Source organism: Camelina sativa, unplaced genomic scaffold, assembly GCF_000633955.1.
Source record: "Camelina sativa cultivar DH55 unplaced genomic scaffold, Cs unpScaffold00512, whole genome shotgun sequence".
NCBI lineage: Eukaryota > Viridiplantae > Streptophyta > Magnoliopsida > Brassicales > Brassicaceae > Camelina > Camelina sativa.
In genome coordinates, this window is record NW_010921717.1 from 115,952 (window position 1) to 131,809 (window position 15,858).

General features: G+C 39.8%; 2 protein-coding genes across 4 annotated transcripts; one reads left to right on the forward strand and one right to left on the reverse strand.

Annotated features, from left to right (window-relative positions):
• The first annotated feature begins 2,282 nt into the window (after window positions 1–2,282).
• Window positions 2,283–7,418, forward strand: LOC104773316 (putative WEB family protein At1g65010, chloroplastic). 2 transcript variants are annotated; one of them, XM_010497896.2, is made up of 4 exons: window positions 2,283–2,421; window positions 2,503–2,592; window positions 2,918–3,113; window positions 3,333–7,418. In XM_010497896.2, exons 2-4 carry the CDS (start codon window positions 2,576–2,578, stop codon window positions 7,158–7,160), a joined length of 4,041 nt encoding a protein of 1,346 aa, XP_010496198.1. In that variant the 5' UTR covers window positions 2,283–2,421; window positions 2,503–2,575; the 3' UTR covers window positions 7,161–7,418. The 2 variants fall into 2 exon arrangements, with proteins under 2 accessions (XP_010496198.1, XP_010496197.1); XM_010497895.2 differs by having other exon boundaries at window positions 2,283–2,592.
• A 78-nt stretch (window positions 7,419–7,496) lies between these two features.
• LOC104773314 lies at window positions 7,497–9,581 on the reverse strand. Of its 2 annotated transcripts, none has more exons than XM_010497893.2 (6): window positions 9,326–9,581; window positions 8,993–9,212; window positions 8,558–8,673; window positions 8,207–8,386; window positions 7,926–8,068; window positions 7,497–7,856 (listed from the first exon to the last, which is right to left on the reverse strand). In XM_010497893.2, exons 1-6 carry the CDS (start codon window positions 9,445–9,447, stop codon window positions 7,675–7,677), a joined length of 963 nt encoding a protein of 320 aa, XP_010496195.1. In that variant the 5' UTR covers window positions 9,448–9,581; the 3' UTR covers window positions 7,497–7,674. The 2 variants fall into 2 exon arrangements, with proteins under 2 accessions (XP_010496195.1, XP_010496196.1); XM_010497894.2 differs by having other exon boundaries at window positions 7,676–7,839.
• Between the last annotated feature and the right edge of the window lie 6,277 nt (window positions 9,582–15,858).

The following is a 15,858-nucleotide window of genomic DNA, read 5'->3' on the forward strand; positions in this document are numbered from 1 at the left end:
CACATCACGCCAACAGATCCGCCAAGCGATCATCTAGACCCTGGGCTCCACCAGCTGCAACCCCACACTTGGGTTCCCAGCACCCCCGGCACGCTCACCGGCTAACCCCCTCTGGTCACCCCTGATACGCTTGCGATCCTACGACGTACCTCCTCGTGGAACTTTGGACCACACACTCGCTAGCCTCGGAAACCTGTCCGACCACGACCACAACAATGCCCACGTCCACGACCAACAACTCACACACCTTTAACGATTGCACTTCCAAGAACAGAGGCTAGTAAGCAATCTTAGCATAACACAAAACCACATAAATATAAACTCACCGTGGAATCACACTATAGGCTCGAACATGATGTTCCAGGACTCCATGCCATACACAATTGACTAACTCACATAATCAATCAAGAAATGAAATCCCAACATAAATAACAGAAACCTAGTGAACCCAAACCTAGAACCGTAAAGGGCTCTAATACCAAACTGAAACGACCTGCCCCGTTTTTTTTTTATTAATAAATAATAAATAATAATAATAAATACACTACAGCTAGTGGTCCCATACCCACTAGCAACCTAACCACAAATACAACCAACAGCGGAAATAACAGATACCATTACCAATAAATGATCCAATCATAATCCAATAACCGATATTAATTCCAAATCATAAACTAATGATCCAAACAACATAAACCAGAGAACCAGCAATCCTAACCAACATTCTAGGACTCAACTCAAGCAACCTAACAGAAGCCAGACAACCAAGCGAACCACTAGAACATCCTCCTCTTCATTGCCTTGATTCCACGATCACACTTTGCCTTTACCTGCACCACAAACGCAAATTGCAATGCATGAATATTTTATAAACACTCAGTAAGGCAATCCTCCCATCTACTGGGTTATACACACAAGCAATAGAGTCATCTCTAACCATCAATAAACAATCAACAATCAACAATAACAAACCAGGACTCAGCACGACAAACACCAACATGCATCGACCGACACTAGTTGGAGGTTGCGTCGACCGTCGCAAGATCTGAATCGACCGATGCAAGGTTAACTTGCATTGACCGATGCTCCCATTGCATCGACCGACGCATGCTCGACATAGCACGAAAACCCTAGATTTTACGCGCCGTCCTCGCATCTGCATCGACTGACGCACAATGTGCATCGACCGGCGCACAGTGTGCATCGACCGATGCAATGCCAAGCATCGTTTTCTCCCGAAGCATCTCACCGGAATTTTGTTCCTGTAACCACAAAACACAATCTCAAGCCACAAGAAAGCTTCCAATCGTCCCAAATACCAATCTAACAAGCGTAACAACACAAAACAAGCAAATCAGAGATTTCTCGAGCTTAGATAAGCCATGGTCATGCACTTACCTTTGCCAAGAAGATTTTGAACCTTAAACACGCAGGAAAACACTTCTAGAAGCCTCCTACAACGTCCCAAATCTCAGATCTCACCATGAAAGCCACCAATCCACAGAAAAATCACCAAGAACACCAAGAACGCTCTTTCTCTCTTTTCTCTCTCTCAAAAGCAGCCAAAACAACTAATGAGACAAAAGAAACGACTTAAGGGTTTTTCCCCTTTTCTTTTGCCCAAAACGCAGCGTTTCACTTAAATTCGTCCGCAGAAAACAACCTTGCATCGACCGATACACACATGCATCGACCGATGCAATCCCTAAATCGAGATTTTGGTTCGTGGATGTTACAATAAGACTGTTCAGTGTCCAAATAAACTTTTTAATGTGTTTCTGTAAAAAAAAAACATTCACCATACCAAATGTCGTTGGTAAACTTATCTAGACTTAAGACCTCACATTGTGCACATGTGAATCTGAGTGGTGCTATATTGGCTGTATTTGCTCCAAAATTGTCCAATATTGAGAGTTGTGAAATATTTGTATATAAGTATCTGAACCCATTGTTGATTAAACGAATTATTTTTTATTTTTATGTCAAAATTAAATACCCAAACATATAGTAAACTAAAATGTGGTTATTATGTTAGTAAATTAGCTGTGTTTTTTAAGTTTAAACTGATAAGCTTAGCAGATCTCATTAAGAGAGAAGAAATCAGAATGATTGATAAAGAGAGCACATGAAGTCCACATGACACAGCCCCAAAGATCTCAACTCTGTTGTCTTAATTCAGATCGTTAGAGAGATTTATTCTCCACCTCCATTATTAAATAAAGCCAACTTGTTTGGTCTACTTCACACTCACAGCTTTTATTATTCTCTCTTGTCCCTAATAATAAGAAAAAGAAAAGAAAAAGAAAAAAAAACGGTGAGAAAAAGAAAGAAGAGAGAGGGTGACCACTATGGAGACAGCGCAACCCATTACTCATTATTAGTTTTCTCCTACCATTCTTTTGCTAAAGTTCAAGTCTTTGTGTAAGTTTCTCAGAAGAAGATCCAAATCGAAAGTTGAAGACCTAAGTCGATCTGACTTCTCTTTTTCTTTTTCTCTTGTAGCAATGCTGAGAATTTAGCTGCATTCACTCTTTCTCTCTCAGTTCAATTCAATCTCTCCTCTTTTGTTACAACAATGGCATCTAGAACCAAGTAAGTACTTTCACCCTTTCTTACACATCTTGTTTTTAATACAATTGGATCTGAGATGATCTCTAGTAGATGCAAATGATCTGTGAATTGACAATTGGATCTGTTTCTTGTTGTGCTGAAGATTTTAAAACCTAAATTGGTTTAGTCTAGTAAATGTTGTGATTTTGGGAACTTAGATGAATTTAGTCAGGTGAAATTTGTTGTGACTTTGGGAACTTGCTATAATAATCTTGTTTTGGTAAAATTGTAAGAAGATCCATAAATTGTGAAAGCATTTTCATTGATATTAAATGTTACATTGTATTATTGGTCATGCTTACTGCAGAACTGGGTTGATGGAGACTCCTCGTAGTAAACCATCACCACCACCTCCCCGACTGAGTAAACTTACTCCTACTAAATCCGATGGCAATTCGGCTTCCCCCGTGCCAAATACTCGTCTTTCGCTTGACCGTTCTCCTCAAACAGTAAACTCAAAGCCTGGTCCTGATCGTCGGCCTTCTAGGATTCCTACACCCGAGGCAAGTTACTGACCCCACTCCAACTGATTCATGAATCTTTTTCTTAGCAATATTAAGACATTGATGATTTACCATATGAATTCATCACCATTGTGAAATGACTGTATATCATAATTTTATTTTATTTTTATTTTTTTTATGTTGCAACACTATGGGCTTCTGTTTGTTTGTTGTTGTTTGTGAAAAAGGCTCATCTGTTAAACTCGTTGACATTTTCAGAAAGTGCATTCACGGTTGGTGAAAGGGTCGGAGCTTCAAGCTCAACTGAATCAGATTCAGGAGGATTTAAAGAAAGCCGATGAGCAAATAGAATTGCTCAAGAAAGATAAAGCTAAAGCCATAGATGATCTTAAAGAATCCGAGAAACTTGTAGAAGAAGCCAATGAGAAACTCAAAGAGGCATTGGCAGCTCAGAAACGAGCTGAGGAGTGTTTCGAGGTTGAGAAATTCCGAGCTGTTGAACTGGAACAGGCTGGACTTGAAGCTGTTCAGACAAAGGATGCAACGTCAAGGAACGAGCTAGAGTCTATTAGAAGTCAGCATGCGTTGGACATCTCAGCTCTCCTTTCTACCACAGAAGAACTTCAGAGTGTAAAACATGAATTGGCTATGACCGCTGATGCTAAAAACAAGGCGCTAAGCCATGCTGAGGAAGCGACGAAGATTGCTGAAATCCATGCTGAGAAGGCTGAGATTCTTTCTTCTGAATTAGGCCGGTTAAAGGCATTGCTCGGTTCCAAGGAAGAAAAAGAAGCTATTGAAGGTAACGAGATTGTGTCTAAACTGAAGTCTGAGATTGAAACGTTGAGAGGGGACCTTGAAAAAGTTAGTATCCTTGAGAATAGTCTGAAGGAGCATGAACAATCAATTGAACAACTTCACGTTGATCTAGAAGCTGCTAAAATGGCTGAATCTTGCGCTAATGGCTTAGCAGAAGAATGGAAGAACAAGGTTCATGAACTTGAAAAACATGTTGAAGAAGCAAATAGATTGAAGACATTTGCTTCAGAATCTGTGGAATCCGTTATGAAGCAGCTGGCCGAATGTAATCATGTGCTGCATGAGATGAAATCCGAAAATGCTGCACAAAAAGAAAAGCTTGAGTTGCTAGAGAAAACAGTTGACGCGCAGAGAACAGATCTTGAGGAATCTGGACGCCAGGTTTGCATCGCAAAAGAAGAAGCTTCTAAAATGGAAAAACTTTTTGAATCAATAAAATCTGAGCTTGAGATCTCCGAAGAGGAAAAAACTAGGGCCTTGGACAATGAAACGACTCTAACATCAAATATTCAGAATCTAATGAATGAAAAGACTCAACTTTCCATAGAACTGGAACGCTGTCAGATGGAAGAAGAGAAAAGCAAGAAAGATATGGATAGCTTGACGTTGGCTTTGCAGGAAGCATCTACTGAAGCGAGGGAAGCAAAGGAGATGTTTTTGGCATGTCAAGAGGAGTTCAGGCACTGTGAATCCCAGTTTGACAGTTTGAAGTTGGCTTCAAAGGAGACAAATGAAAAGTATGAGCAAATGCTTGAGGATGCTAGATTTGAAATTGATAGTCTGAAAAGTGCTGTAGATAGCATCCAGAATGAGTTCGAGAACTCTAAGGCTGGGTGGGAACAGAAAGAGCTTCATCTGATGGGCAGTTTGAAGAAATCAGAAGAAGAAAATTTGCCTTTGCAGGAAGAAATAAGTAGGCTGGTGAATTTGATCAAAGAAAGTGAAGAAGATGCATGTGCAAAGAAGGAGGAAGAAGTCAATTTGAAAAATAATCTCCAAGAAGCTGAAGGGGAGGTAAAGTACCTACAGGAAACACTTGGAGAAGCAAAAGCTGAAAGCATGAAACTGAAAGAGAGCTTGTTGGACAAAGAAGATGAGCTAAAGAATGTCATGGCAGAGAACAGCAGCCTCAGAGAATGGGAAGGTTCTGTAATTGAGAAAATCGAGGAGTTGTCGAAGGTTAAGGAAAGCTTGGTTGATAATGAAACCAAGTTAAAGAGCATAACTCAAGAAGCTGAAGAGCTAAAAGAAAAGGAGGCGACTCATATGAAGCAGATTGAGGAGTTGTCAATGGCGAATGGAAGCTTGGTTGATAACGTAACCAAATTGCAGAGCATTGTTCAAGAAAGTGATGATCTCAAAGAAAAGGAAGGTGCTTATCTTAAGAAGATTGAGGAGTTATCAGTAGTGAATGAGACCCTGGCTGATAACTTAACAGATTTGCAAAGCATTGTTCAAGAAAGTAAGGATCTCAAAGAAAAGGAGACTGTTTATCTTAAGAAGATTGAGGAGTTATCAGTGGCAAGTGAGAGCTTGGTTGGTAAAGAGACCAAACTGCAGCACATTAGTCAAGAGGCTGAGGAGCTCAGAGGAAGGGAGGCTGCTCATTTGAAGAAGATTGAGGAGTTGTCGAAGACGAATGAGAGTTTGGTTGATAATGTAGCCAATATGCAAAGCATTGCTCAAGAAAGTAAGGATCTCAAAGAAAGGGAGGCTTCTTATCTTAAGAAGATTGAGGAATTGTCAATGGTAAATGGGACCTTGGCTGATAATGTAACCAATCTGCAGAAAATATCTGAAGAAAGTAAGGAGCTCAGAGAAAGAGAGACTACATTACTTAAGAAGACAGAGGAGTTGTCAGAATTGAATGAAAGCTTAGTTGATAAAGCGAGCAAATTGCAAACAGTTGTTCAGGAAAATGAGGAATTGAGAGAAAGGGAGACTGCATATCTAAAAAAGATTGAGGAGTTGTCAAAATTGCATGAAATGTTATCTGAAAAAGAAAACAGTCTCCAGAGTTCTATTCATGAGAAAGAAGAGCTCAAAGAAAGGGAGACTGCTTATCTTAAGAAGATTGAGGAGTTGTCGAAGGTGCAAGAGGATCTGCTTAATAAAGAAAATGAGTTGCATTGTATGGTCGTGGAGATGGAGGACCTTAGATCCAAGGACTCTCTCGCCCAAATGAGGATAGAAGAGTTATCAAATTTTAATGCAAGTTTGCTCGTTAAAGAGAATGAGTTACAGGCTGTTGTTTGCGGAAATGAGGAGCTGAAGTCCAAGGAGATTTCATCACTAAAGACGATAGACGAGCTGTCAGACCTGAAACAAAGTTTGATTCACAAAGAAAAAGAGCTCAAGGCTGCAATTGTTGAAAACGAGAAGCTCAAGGCTGAAGCAGCCTCGTCCCTCGAGAGGATTGAAGAGTTGACAAATCTTAAGCAGAGTTTGATAGATAAGCAGAACGAACTGCAGGGTGTCTTTCATGAAAACGAGGAGCTCAAGGCCAAGGAGGCTTTGTCTTTGAAAAAGATTGATGAGTTACTACATCTAGAGCAAAGTTGGCTTGATAAGGAAAGTGAGTTTCAAAGAGTTACGCAAGAAAACCAAGAGCTTAAAACGCAGGATGCTTTAACAGCAAAGAAAATAGAGGAGTTGTCAAAGCTGAAAGAGAGCTTACTTGAAAAAGAAACCGAACTAAAAGGCAGGGAAGCTGCCGCGGCCCTTGAGAAAATGGAAGAATCATCAAAGGTTGGAAACGGTGACCTTACCAACATCGGAAAAGATTATGACTTGGTTCAGTTTTCCGAAGTAAATGGTCCTAGGAATGGGGATGTAAAGACAAAGACTGATCCTTTTCAGCACAGAAGCAGAGAACATTTGGTACAAGAAAGTCCCATGGAAGCGATTGATAAACATTTGATGGGTGAAACTCATAGGGTACCTCACAGAGCTGAAGGAGAAGGGAGAGTAGATAAAGACAGTGTGGAGCCTGAATTCAAGATGTGGGAGAGCTACAAGATAGAAAAAAGCGAAGTATCTCCCGAGAGAGAGACCGAGCTCGACTCTGTAGAAGAGGAAGTTGAGTCGAAAGCAGAAGGCAGTGAGAACATGGATCAGTATAGCAATGGCTTCTCTTCAACAGACCACACCGAAGATTCTGGAAATTTGCTGTTAAAGGAACAACATATGAAGAAGAAGAAACCTTTGCTCCGGAAATTTGGAAACCTGCTGAAAAAGAAGAGTACAAGCAGTAGCAGTCAAAAGTAGGGTCTCTTTGCAAAAGGGCTTTTCTTGGTTTATGTTTATCGTATTAAAATTTCTGAGAGTATAGCTCTATATTTGATATATGCTTTCACATGGCTTCCAAATCAAGATTTAGATTGTCTATGACACTCCCCTTTGATCTTGTTCTCTTATTTTTTTTCTTCTTGAATTGTTTTTGTTGTGAGTTTTAGCGTACTGCAAAGAAAGAACATTTCATTTATTATCTGCAAGATTCTGTATAGAAGCAGGGTTACTTATTAAGATGATTTGTCGTTGTTTCTTGTTATTCTAATATTCTTTTTGGAGTTAACAATGTCTTGAACAGTGAACACCACCAAGTTTCCAATAAATGAAGCGTTTCATATAAGGCTTTGTAGATTGTAAAAATAAGAAGACATACAAAGGTTGATGATACTCTTGTGAATAATAAGCTTAATTCGGTCATGGACAATGTAATTAACATAGTAGATATCGACACAACCTTCCGCTGCTGCATAATATAAAACTCACTTCATAGTTAGGCACTTAGTGAAATGGAGACGAGAGACGATAGCTTGAATTTCTTCATCTTTGGGGAGTCTCGTGGCTGAAACAGAGCCTCAGTGCTCGAACGGACGGTAACTTCTTTAGACTCTGCCCCTGAACTGCCTTCACTTCTATAGTCCCTATACGAGTACAGAACCTGCAACCTCGAAGGAGCTGCAACCCAAATCATTATTTAATTAATTCCACACGCGAACGCATAATCAAGTTCTAAAGAGAAATTACCTAATCCAAACATGCTTGTTTTCTGAATAGAGACATGGTCGACTTTTGATCTTTTGATATTTCTCAAAGCCAGGGTATCTTCCTGCTTTCCTTTAAACTCGAGGAACTCCCCTAACACAATTTTGCTACTTTTAAGCTCCACTCTGCAAGCATAATCAACGTTTTATGAAAAATCCTTGAACATACATAGCTACTTTATTGAAGGTTTTAAGATAACTCAAAACTCTCCGGAACTCAACACAATATAAATTGAATGTCAATAATGATATAAGTGGTATGACCTATCCCACATTGGTGCCGTGCCAAGGATGAAATTAAGTTTTTGATGCGACGATTCCTGCATCTCTTTTCCTGTGCTGAATGCGCCTTTAACCCAACCAGAAAGTTTGCCTCTTGATACTGGTTTCAGGTGTTGCCACTCTTCATAGGTAATTACCTCACTCGGGAATGCATGAATTGTACTGAAAGAAACAGAAGCATATGTTTATGCACCACTAGGATAATACAAAAATGTTTTCCAGACTAAGATGGCCAGGCCCGCACACGCGCTATAAAGCGTTCTGTAGTTAAAAAGTGAAGTTATCTTGTCTAGCTCTTGTAAACATGACGATAGTAAGGATAAGGATACATACCGGAAACTTGGATTAGGAATCACAACTTTACAAGACACATTTCCTTCTAGTAAAGTAACACCCCTCTGTTCAAGATATGATTCAAGAACTGAAGCTTGTTTCTTGACTTGAGCCAGCTGAGAAAACAAGAATCTACATATTAGAAACTAAGCTGCATAGATGGATGATGCAGTTCAACTTTGCTTTGACAAGAAAAATCAAATTCACTGTGTCCAGACTACAGATAGATATATTCGTGTAATCAGCAAAATCCGTCTCTAAATGTAAACAGTGATATTTTTGACATATTATATGCAACAAGATTAGGTAGCAGAGTTCCAAAATATTTAGGTCATTTCATGTATCCATCCCAATCTAGAACATCAAATCAACAAATCCATTGGATGTTCAAACTAGAAGCATATTGTGTAATGATTTGCATCAAACAAAACTTACAGGGTCAGGGTAAGTCTCAGTTGTATGATACTTGCCACCTTCACAAACCCAGCTACCATCACTCGTTACCGTAACAATCCCAGATAGATTCTTCACAGCGACCACTAACACTTCTCCTTTAGTAGTGACGAGAACAACATCAATGTCCTGTCTAGAAGCAGTGTCTGAATCTGGAATCCGAAGCCCTACATAAGCTTTCCCACCATAAAGCTTCTCGAGTCTGCAAATTCAATTGAAACCAAAATCAAAATCAAAATCAAATTCAGTGGAGTCTTGGATAGGTAAGTAGAGAGAATCGAAGATGAGATGATGAGATGTGAAAATCTGGGAAACCTGTGAGCAACGGAGAAGAGAGCAGTGGAATCGGAAGTCTCGATGTCGGTGAACTCGTCGTCGGAGAAGAAACGGCGGACAAGTTGGTAGATGACGAGACCGCAGATGATCTCCAACCACATCGTTGCTTCTTCTTCTTCCTCCTCCTTTAGTAATTTGGGAATTGGAGAATAGAGAGAGACGATTCTTGGAAATTAAGGAAAAGAAAAAACCCCAGCCGAGAGTAAGTAAACAACAAATTCACTATGGCCTAGGCCCTATGGTTACTATGGTATAATCTCTAGATTTTTTCTGGTCTCAAAATGACAATAGTATAATTTTGGACACAATTCGATAATATAATAAAATAATAATTTATTTAAAAATCCTTTGTAAATATATATTCCCATCAATAATATAAATTAATAATTATATAAAATTATCTAAATACATGTGTATATATATATACACATCAATTTTTGTTAGAGTTCATTTTTAATATTTTTACCATATAAAAATCTTTGAGTGTTATATTCAAAACATAATAATTATTATTTTCCTTGTAATTGATTTTATAAAAATATTAGTTATAACAATTAATTTTTTTTACCAAATTAGGAAAGCTTCTCTATAAATTAATAATTATTAATTTATCAAGAAATTAAAACCTCTATAAATTAATAGATTTTTATAGTCCCGACATTATTAATTTATAGAGGTTTTACTGTAGTTGACAAAAAAAATAGTAATAATTTGTATTTATAAGGGAACGTTGGATAATAAAGAAAAAAGACAACGAGAGGGAAAGGCGATGGAGCGGCGATTCTAGGGTTCTGGTGTATGTATGGGTTTGGGAATTTTTCCGGTAAGAGGTTGCGAGGTTTCATTGGGTCGGGGCCTTTAGGTCGTGGGGTAGGTGGTGAAGGTGTCGTCGGTTTCTCTGGTATCCTGGGGTCCCCAAGGTTTTCAGATAAGAGGGATCACTCAAAGGATGTTCAGATCTGGCAGAAGATATGGAGGATCTCGTTTCTCAGGGTGGGGCTCGGGGATCTGATTCGATCTAGGGTTTCCTTGTTTATTTTCTCTGTGGCGGAGGACTCACGGTTGGGTAGTATTTGGTTTCCTTATGGATTTCGGAGGTTATGGAAATGGAGTTTTCAATCGGCGATTCTGTTGGGATTTCATTGTAATTATTGGGGTTTTTACGATGTGATTTTCAATCTGGCTGGATCCTATCTCCCCTGATTGATACTGTTTCCCCGATCTGTAATATGTGTTGGCCTCTGAATTGGTATAAAGTGGTTTTGGATATCTGTAGGAAGGCATACCTCGATATTCATTATATATTTTTGGGTCTCTACATTTTTTCTTCCTGCTTTTGCTGTTTTGGGTTTTTCAGTTCAGTGTTTTTGAGTTTCTTGGGGGAGTTGATAGTGGTTGTCATGTCTCAAAGTGGACTTATGCGGAAGGGGTTGGCAGGTCAGAAGGAGGAGAATTTGAGGCCCAGACGGAAGATTACGATCTCGTACTTTGATAAATCTGCTCTTATTGCTGGGTACTCAAAGACGGTTATTGGGCGATGCTTTAATCCCCAAATGCAAGACATGATGTCTTTACTTCTTATGTTGCCGCGTGTTTGGCAAGTGGAGGGGAAGGTAGCTGGGGCTGATTTAGGATCGGGCAAGTTTCAATTTGATTTCGAAGACGAAGCTGATATTGTCGAAGTTTTGAAGAAAGAGCCTTTCCATTTTGATTCTTGGATGGTTTCGCTAGTGAGGTGGACTCCTGTGGTTGATCCGAATTATCCCTCCCCTTTGAAGTTTTGGATTCGTGTGTCAGATGTCCCTATTGAATTTTGGGCAGAGACAACGTTTAGGGACATTGGGTCTGCTTTGGGGACTGTTGAAGAGGTGGACATTGATAGAGGTCGTGTGCAGGTTACGGTAGATGGGCTCAAACCGCTTTGTTTTGAAACGGATGTTGAGTTTTCAGTGCGGAGGTGACGATTGTGAAACTGAAATCTGAGCGTCTGTATGGTTGGTGCAAAGTTTGTTTCAATCTTTGTCATGATGAGGAGGCATGTCCATTGTCTAAGCGTGAGTCTCATCGCGGTGATCGGTTTAACTCAGAGGATTCTTGTGAGAAGGGTCAGCTCATGAGTTATAAGGGAGCTTTTCTAGCTGATTCGGGAAGGGGAACTGGTTATGTTGGATCCAACAAGGGTGCTTTGTCTCAGAACAAGGGGATGTCTGATCCGGGGAATCAGCAGGACCACCGGGGACGACAAGGTGGTGTTAGGGGACATCAAAGACAGCGACATGATCTTGTTATCGCTCAGGGACCAGAGGCGACAAGGGCGCCTGGGGTTGCTAATTCGCAGTCGAAGCTTGTTAAGAATGCTTTATTTCAGGATTTGACTGTTGAGGGGATTGCGATGGCATCTTTTTCTGGTGAAGCTGGGGTTGCTGAGGAGGGACAGATTTTGGAGGGTTCTCCTGGGTCAGTAGGGGGAAATCAGCTCCAGTCGAGTACTCAGGGTATCAATGTGGTGCAGGAGCCGACGCAGCATATTCCTCATATGGGTTTGCAGGATGGGGAGCAGGGATTTGTTCTTCCAACAGGTGTGGTCATTGATCCTGATGTTGGTAACTCTGGTCCAGGCCATACGGATTCATTGGAGGCTAATGTGGGGGAGAATGTTTTGAGGGAGGGGTGGTGGTGATATTTTGGATGCTTCAAGGGGGTGATGGGGATCCTAAGGGGAAAGGAGATGATGTGGGCGGGGTAACGATCGAGGAACCTAATATAGAGGTTGAGGGCTATGTAGAAATCAGTAATGAGGGGGTGTATTAAGTAAAGGAGGATCTCATTGTCTTAGAGGAGGAAATGGGAGGTGAGGAAGACGGTCCCACGTATGTCAACAAGGATGCTTCAGACTCTTTGGCTGCTGGTGAGAAAGTACGAATGGGGAGGGTTGCTTTGCTTAAGGGGGTTTCTGCTAAGAAACGGAACGCTCAACTGCTTTTGTCTCCGAGGAAGCGCCCCTCTTCTCATGGTCAGGTTGGGGTTGACAGCGGTATGGTCCGACATCTCAGGAAGTGGTGAAGGGCGGTATAGGTGGAGCAAAACCACCAAAATCAAGGACGAATAAATGAATATTCTAAGTTGGAATTGCCAGGGTCTGGGTAATGTGGCTACTATAGAGATTCTTAGAGATCTCTGGAATAAAAATAGGCCTGATTTTTTATTTCTTATGGAAACAAAGCAATCTTTTACCTTTTTGGAAAAATTTGTAGGCCATTTTGGCTATAATAATTTAAAAACTGTGGAACCTGTTATGTTACTCTTTCTAGAGTCAAAATATGTAACAATACAGCACATATGACTAACTACAAGAGTTCGGGTTGAATTTGGATTGTTTAGCCACCACTTATACCCATTTTGCCCGCAAACAGGCTAAAACCGAGCAAACGTTAATTCTAAGCAATAAACAGCGTTGTTACAGTTTCTAGGGTCAGAATGTGTGACATTACAATTCGTTTGACTAATTGTAGAGTTCGGGATGAATTTGGAGTGTTTAGACAACACTTAAACTCGTTTTATCCCAAAACAGGCTTAAACCGAGAAAACAGGGTAAAACCGAGAGAAAACATTGATTCGAAGCAGTAAACAGCTTTGTTACGGTTTCTAGGGTCATAATGTGTGACATTCCATGCATTTGACTAATTGTAAGAGTTTGGGATGAATTTGGAGTGTGTAGACAACACTTAAACTCGTTTTATCCCAAAACAGGCTTAAACCGAGAAAACAGGGTAAAACCGAGAGAAAACATTGATTCGAAGCAGTAAACAGCTTTGTTACGGTTTCTAGGGTCATAATGTGTGACATTCCATGCATTTGACTAATTGTAAGAGTTTGGGATGAATTTGGAGTGTGTAGACAACACTTAAACTCGTTTTATCCCAAAACAGGCTTAAACCGAGAAAACAGGGTAAAACCGAGAGAAAACATTGATTCGAAGCAGTAAACAGCTTTGTTACGGTTTCTAGGGTCATAATGTGTGACATTCCATGCATTTGACTAATTGTAAGAGTTTGGGATGAATTTGGAGTGTGTAGACAACACTTAAACTCGTTTTATCCCAAAACAGGCTTAAACCGAGAAAACAGGGTAAAACCGAGAGAAAACATTGATTCGAAGCAGTAAACAGCTTTGTTACGGTTTCTAGGGTCATAATGTGTGACATTCCATGCATTTGACTAATTGTAAGAGTTTGGGATGAATTTGGAGTGTGTAGACAACACTTAAACTCGTTTTATCCCAAAACAGGCTTAAACCGAGAAAACAGGGTAAAACCGAGAGAAAACATTGATTCGAAGCAGTAAACAGCTTTGTTACGGTTTCTAGGGTCATAATGTGTGACATTCCAATGCATTTGACTAACTGTAAGATTTCGATGAATTTGGAGTATTTAGACAACACTTAAACTCGTTTTATCCCAAAACAGGCTTAAACCGAGAAAACAGGCTAAAACCGAGAGAAAACATTGATTCGAAGCAGTAAACAGCTATGTTACTCTTTCTAGGGTCAAAATATGTAACAATACAACGCATTTGACTAACTACAAGTGTTCAGGTTGAATTTGGATTGTTTAGCCACCACTTATACCCATTTTGTCCCCAAAAAGGCTAAAACCGAGAAAACATTGATTCTAAGTAGTGAACAGCGTTGTTACAGTTTCTAGGGTCAGAATGTGTGACATTCCATGCATTTGACTAATTGTAAGAGTTTGGGATGAATTTGGAGTGTGTAGACAACACTTAAACCCGTTTTATCCCAAAACAGGCTTAAACCGAGAAAACAGGCTAAAACCGAGAGAAAAATTGATTCCAAGCAGTAAACATCACACTCTTTTTCCCTTAACATAGTTTTGTCCCCTAAAAATTGATTCCATAGTTTTCTATGTTAAGGTTTTTAATGAGGTGATGCTTCATGGGTTCCAAGCTTAGCCATTTCATAAGGATAAGCTTGAGGGGAGTATTGATCATGGCATGTTTGGGACTTAGCCACAACCGTACGGACGTCCGTACATATGTCTAATAAAGGTCGAGTCTCACCAAGATTACATAAGGAAGGGAAGAGGCCTGTTCATCTAAGGCCCATGCGATCATGAGAAGTCTCAAAATATCTCTGATAGCCGTTAGGAGATAAGAGGAGGAAGAGTCACACGTTTGCATAGTCACATATGTCGTCCTAGGAGACCAGGAGAGGTCACTATCACCTTGGGGATCAACCCTCTCTCTCTCGTTATGTCTCTATCACTTAGATATTCGAATGTAAAAAGGGGAAAACCCTAGTTGTCTCCCTATTAAAAGGCTTGCGCCTACATTGTAAACCTTCTAATAATAATAATAAGAATCTTTCTCTTATCCTTCCATTCCCTTCTAAACTCGCTAATTCTCTATTTACTTCCGCTAGATTCAACAAAATAGGCTTAAACCAAGAAAACAGGCTAAAACCGAGAGAAAGCATTGATTCGAAGCAGTAAACAGCTATGTTACTCTTTCTAGGGTCAAAATATGTAACANAGGCTAAAACCGAGAAAAAACATTGATTTGAAGCAGTAAACAACTAAGTTACTCTTTATAGGGTCAAAATATGTAACAATCCAATGTATTTGACTACTTATAAGAGTTCGGGTTGAATTTGGAGCGTTTAGATACCACTTCTACCCATTTTGTCCCGAAACAGGCTAAAGCTGAGAAGACATTGATTCTAAGCAGTAAACAGCGTTGTTACTGTTTCTAGGGTCAGAAAATTTGACATTCCAATGCATATGACTAATTGTAAGAGTTCAGGATGAATTTAGAGTGTTTAGACAACACTTAAACCCGTTTTATCCCAAAACAGGCTTAAATCGAGAAAACAGGCTAAAACCGAGAGAAAGCATTGATTCGAAGCAGTAAACAGCTTTGTTACTGTTTCTAGGGTCAGAAAATTTGACATTCCAATGCATATGACTAATTGTAAGAGTTCAGGATGAATTTAGAGTGTTTAGACAACACTTAAACCCGTTTTATCCCAAAACAGGCTTAAATCGAGAAAACAGGCTAAAACCGAGAGAAAGCATTGATTCGAAGCAGTAAACAGCTTTGTTACTGTTTCTAGGGTCAGAAAATTTGACATTCCAATGCATATGACTAATTGTAAGAGTTCAGGATGAATTTAGAGTGTTTAGACAACACTTAAACCCGTTTTATCCCAAAACAGGCTTAAATCGAGAAAACAGGCTAAAACCGAGAGAAAGCATTGATTCGAAGCAGTAAACAGCTTTGTTACTGTTTCTAGGGTCAGAAAATTTGACATTCCAATGCATATGACTAATTGTAAGAGTTCAGGATGAATTTAGAGTGTTTAGACAACACTTAAACCCGTTTTATCCCAAAACAGGCTTAAATCGAGAAAACAGGCTAAAACCGAGAGAAAGCATTGATTCGAAGCAGTAAACAGCTTTGTTACTGTTTCTAGGGTCAGAAAATTTGACATTCCAATGC

What these genes read in the sequence shown, in the direction of transcription:
- LOC104773314 (XM_010497893.2), bottom strand. Translation starts at nt 9,447, where the DNA reads ATGTGGTTGGAGATCATCTGCGGTCTCGTCATCTACCAACTTGTCCGC. An exon ending in CTCTTCTCCGTTGCTCACAG is followed by an intron (nt 9,213 to 9,325) that starts GTTTCCCAGATT and finishes TTGAATTTGCAG; the next exon opens with ACTCGAGAAGCTTTATGGTG. An exon ending in ACGGCACCAATGTGGGATAG is followed by an intron (nt 8,069 to 8,206) that starts GTCATACCACTT and finishes TTATGCTTGCAG; the next exon opens with AGTGGAGCTTAAAAGTAGCA.
- LOC104773316 (XM_010497895.2), top strand. An exon ending in CTAGGATTCCTACACCCGAG is followed by an intron (nt 3,114 to 3,332) that starts GCAAGTTACTGA and finishes TGACATTTTCAG; the next exon opens with AAAGTGCATTCACGGTTGGT.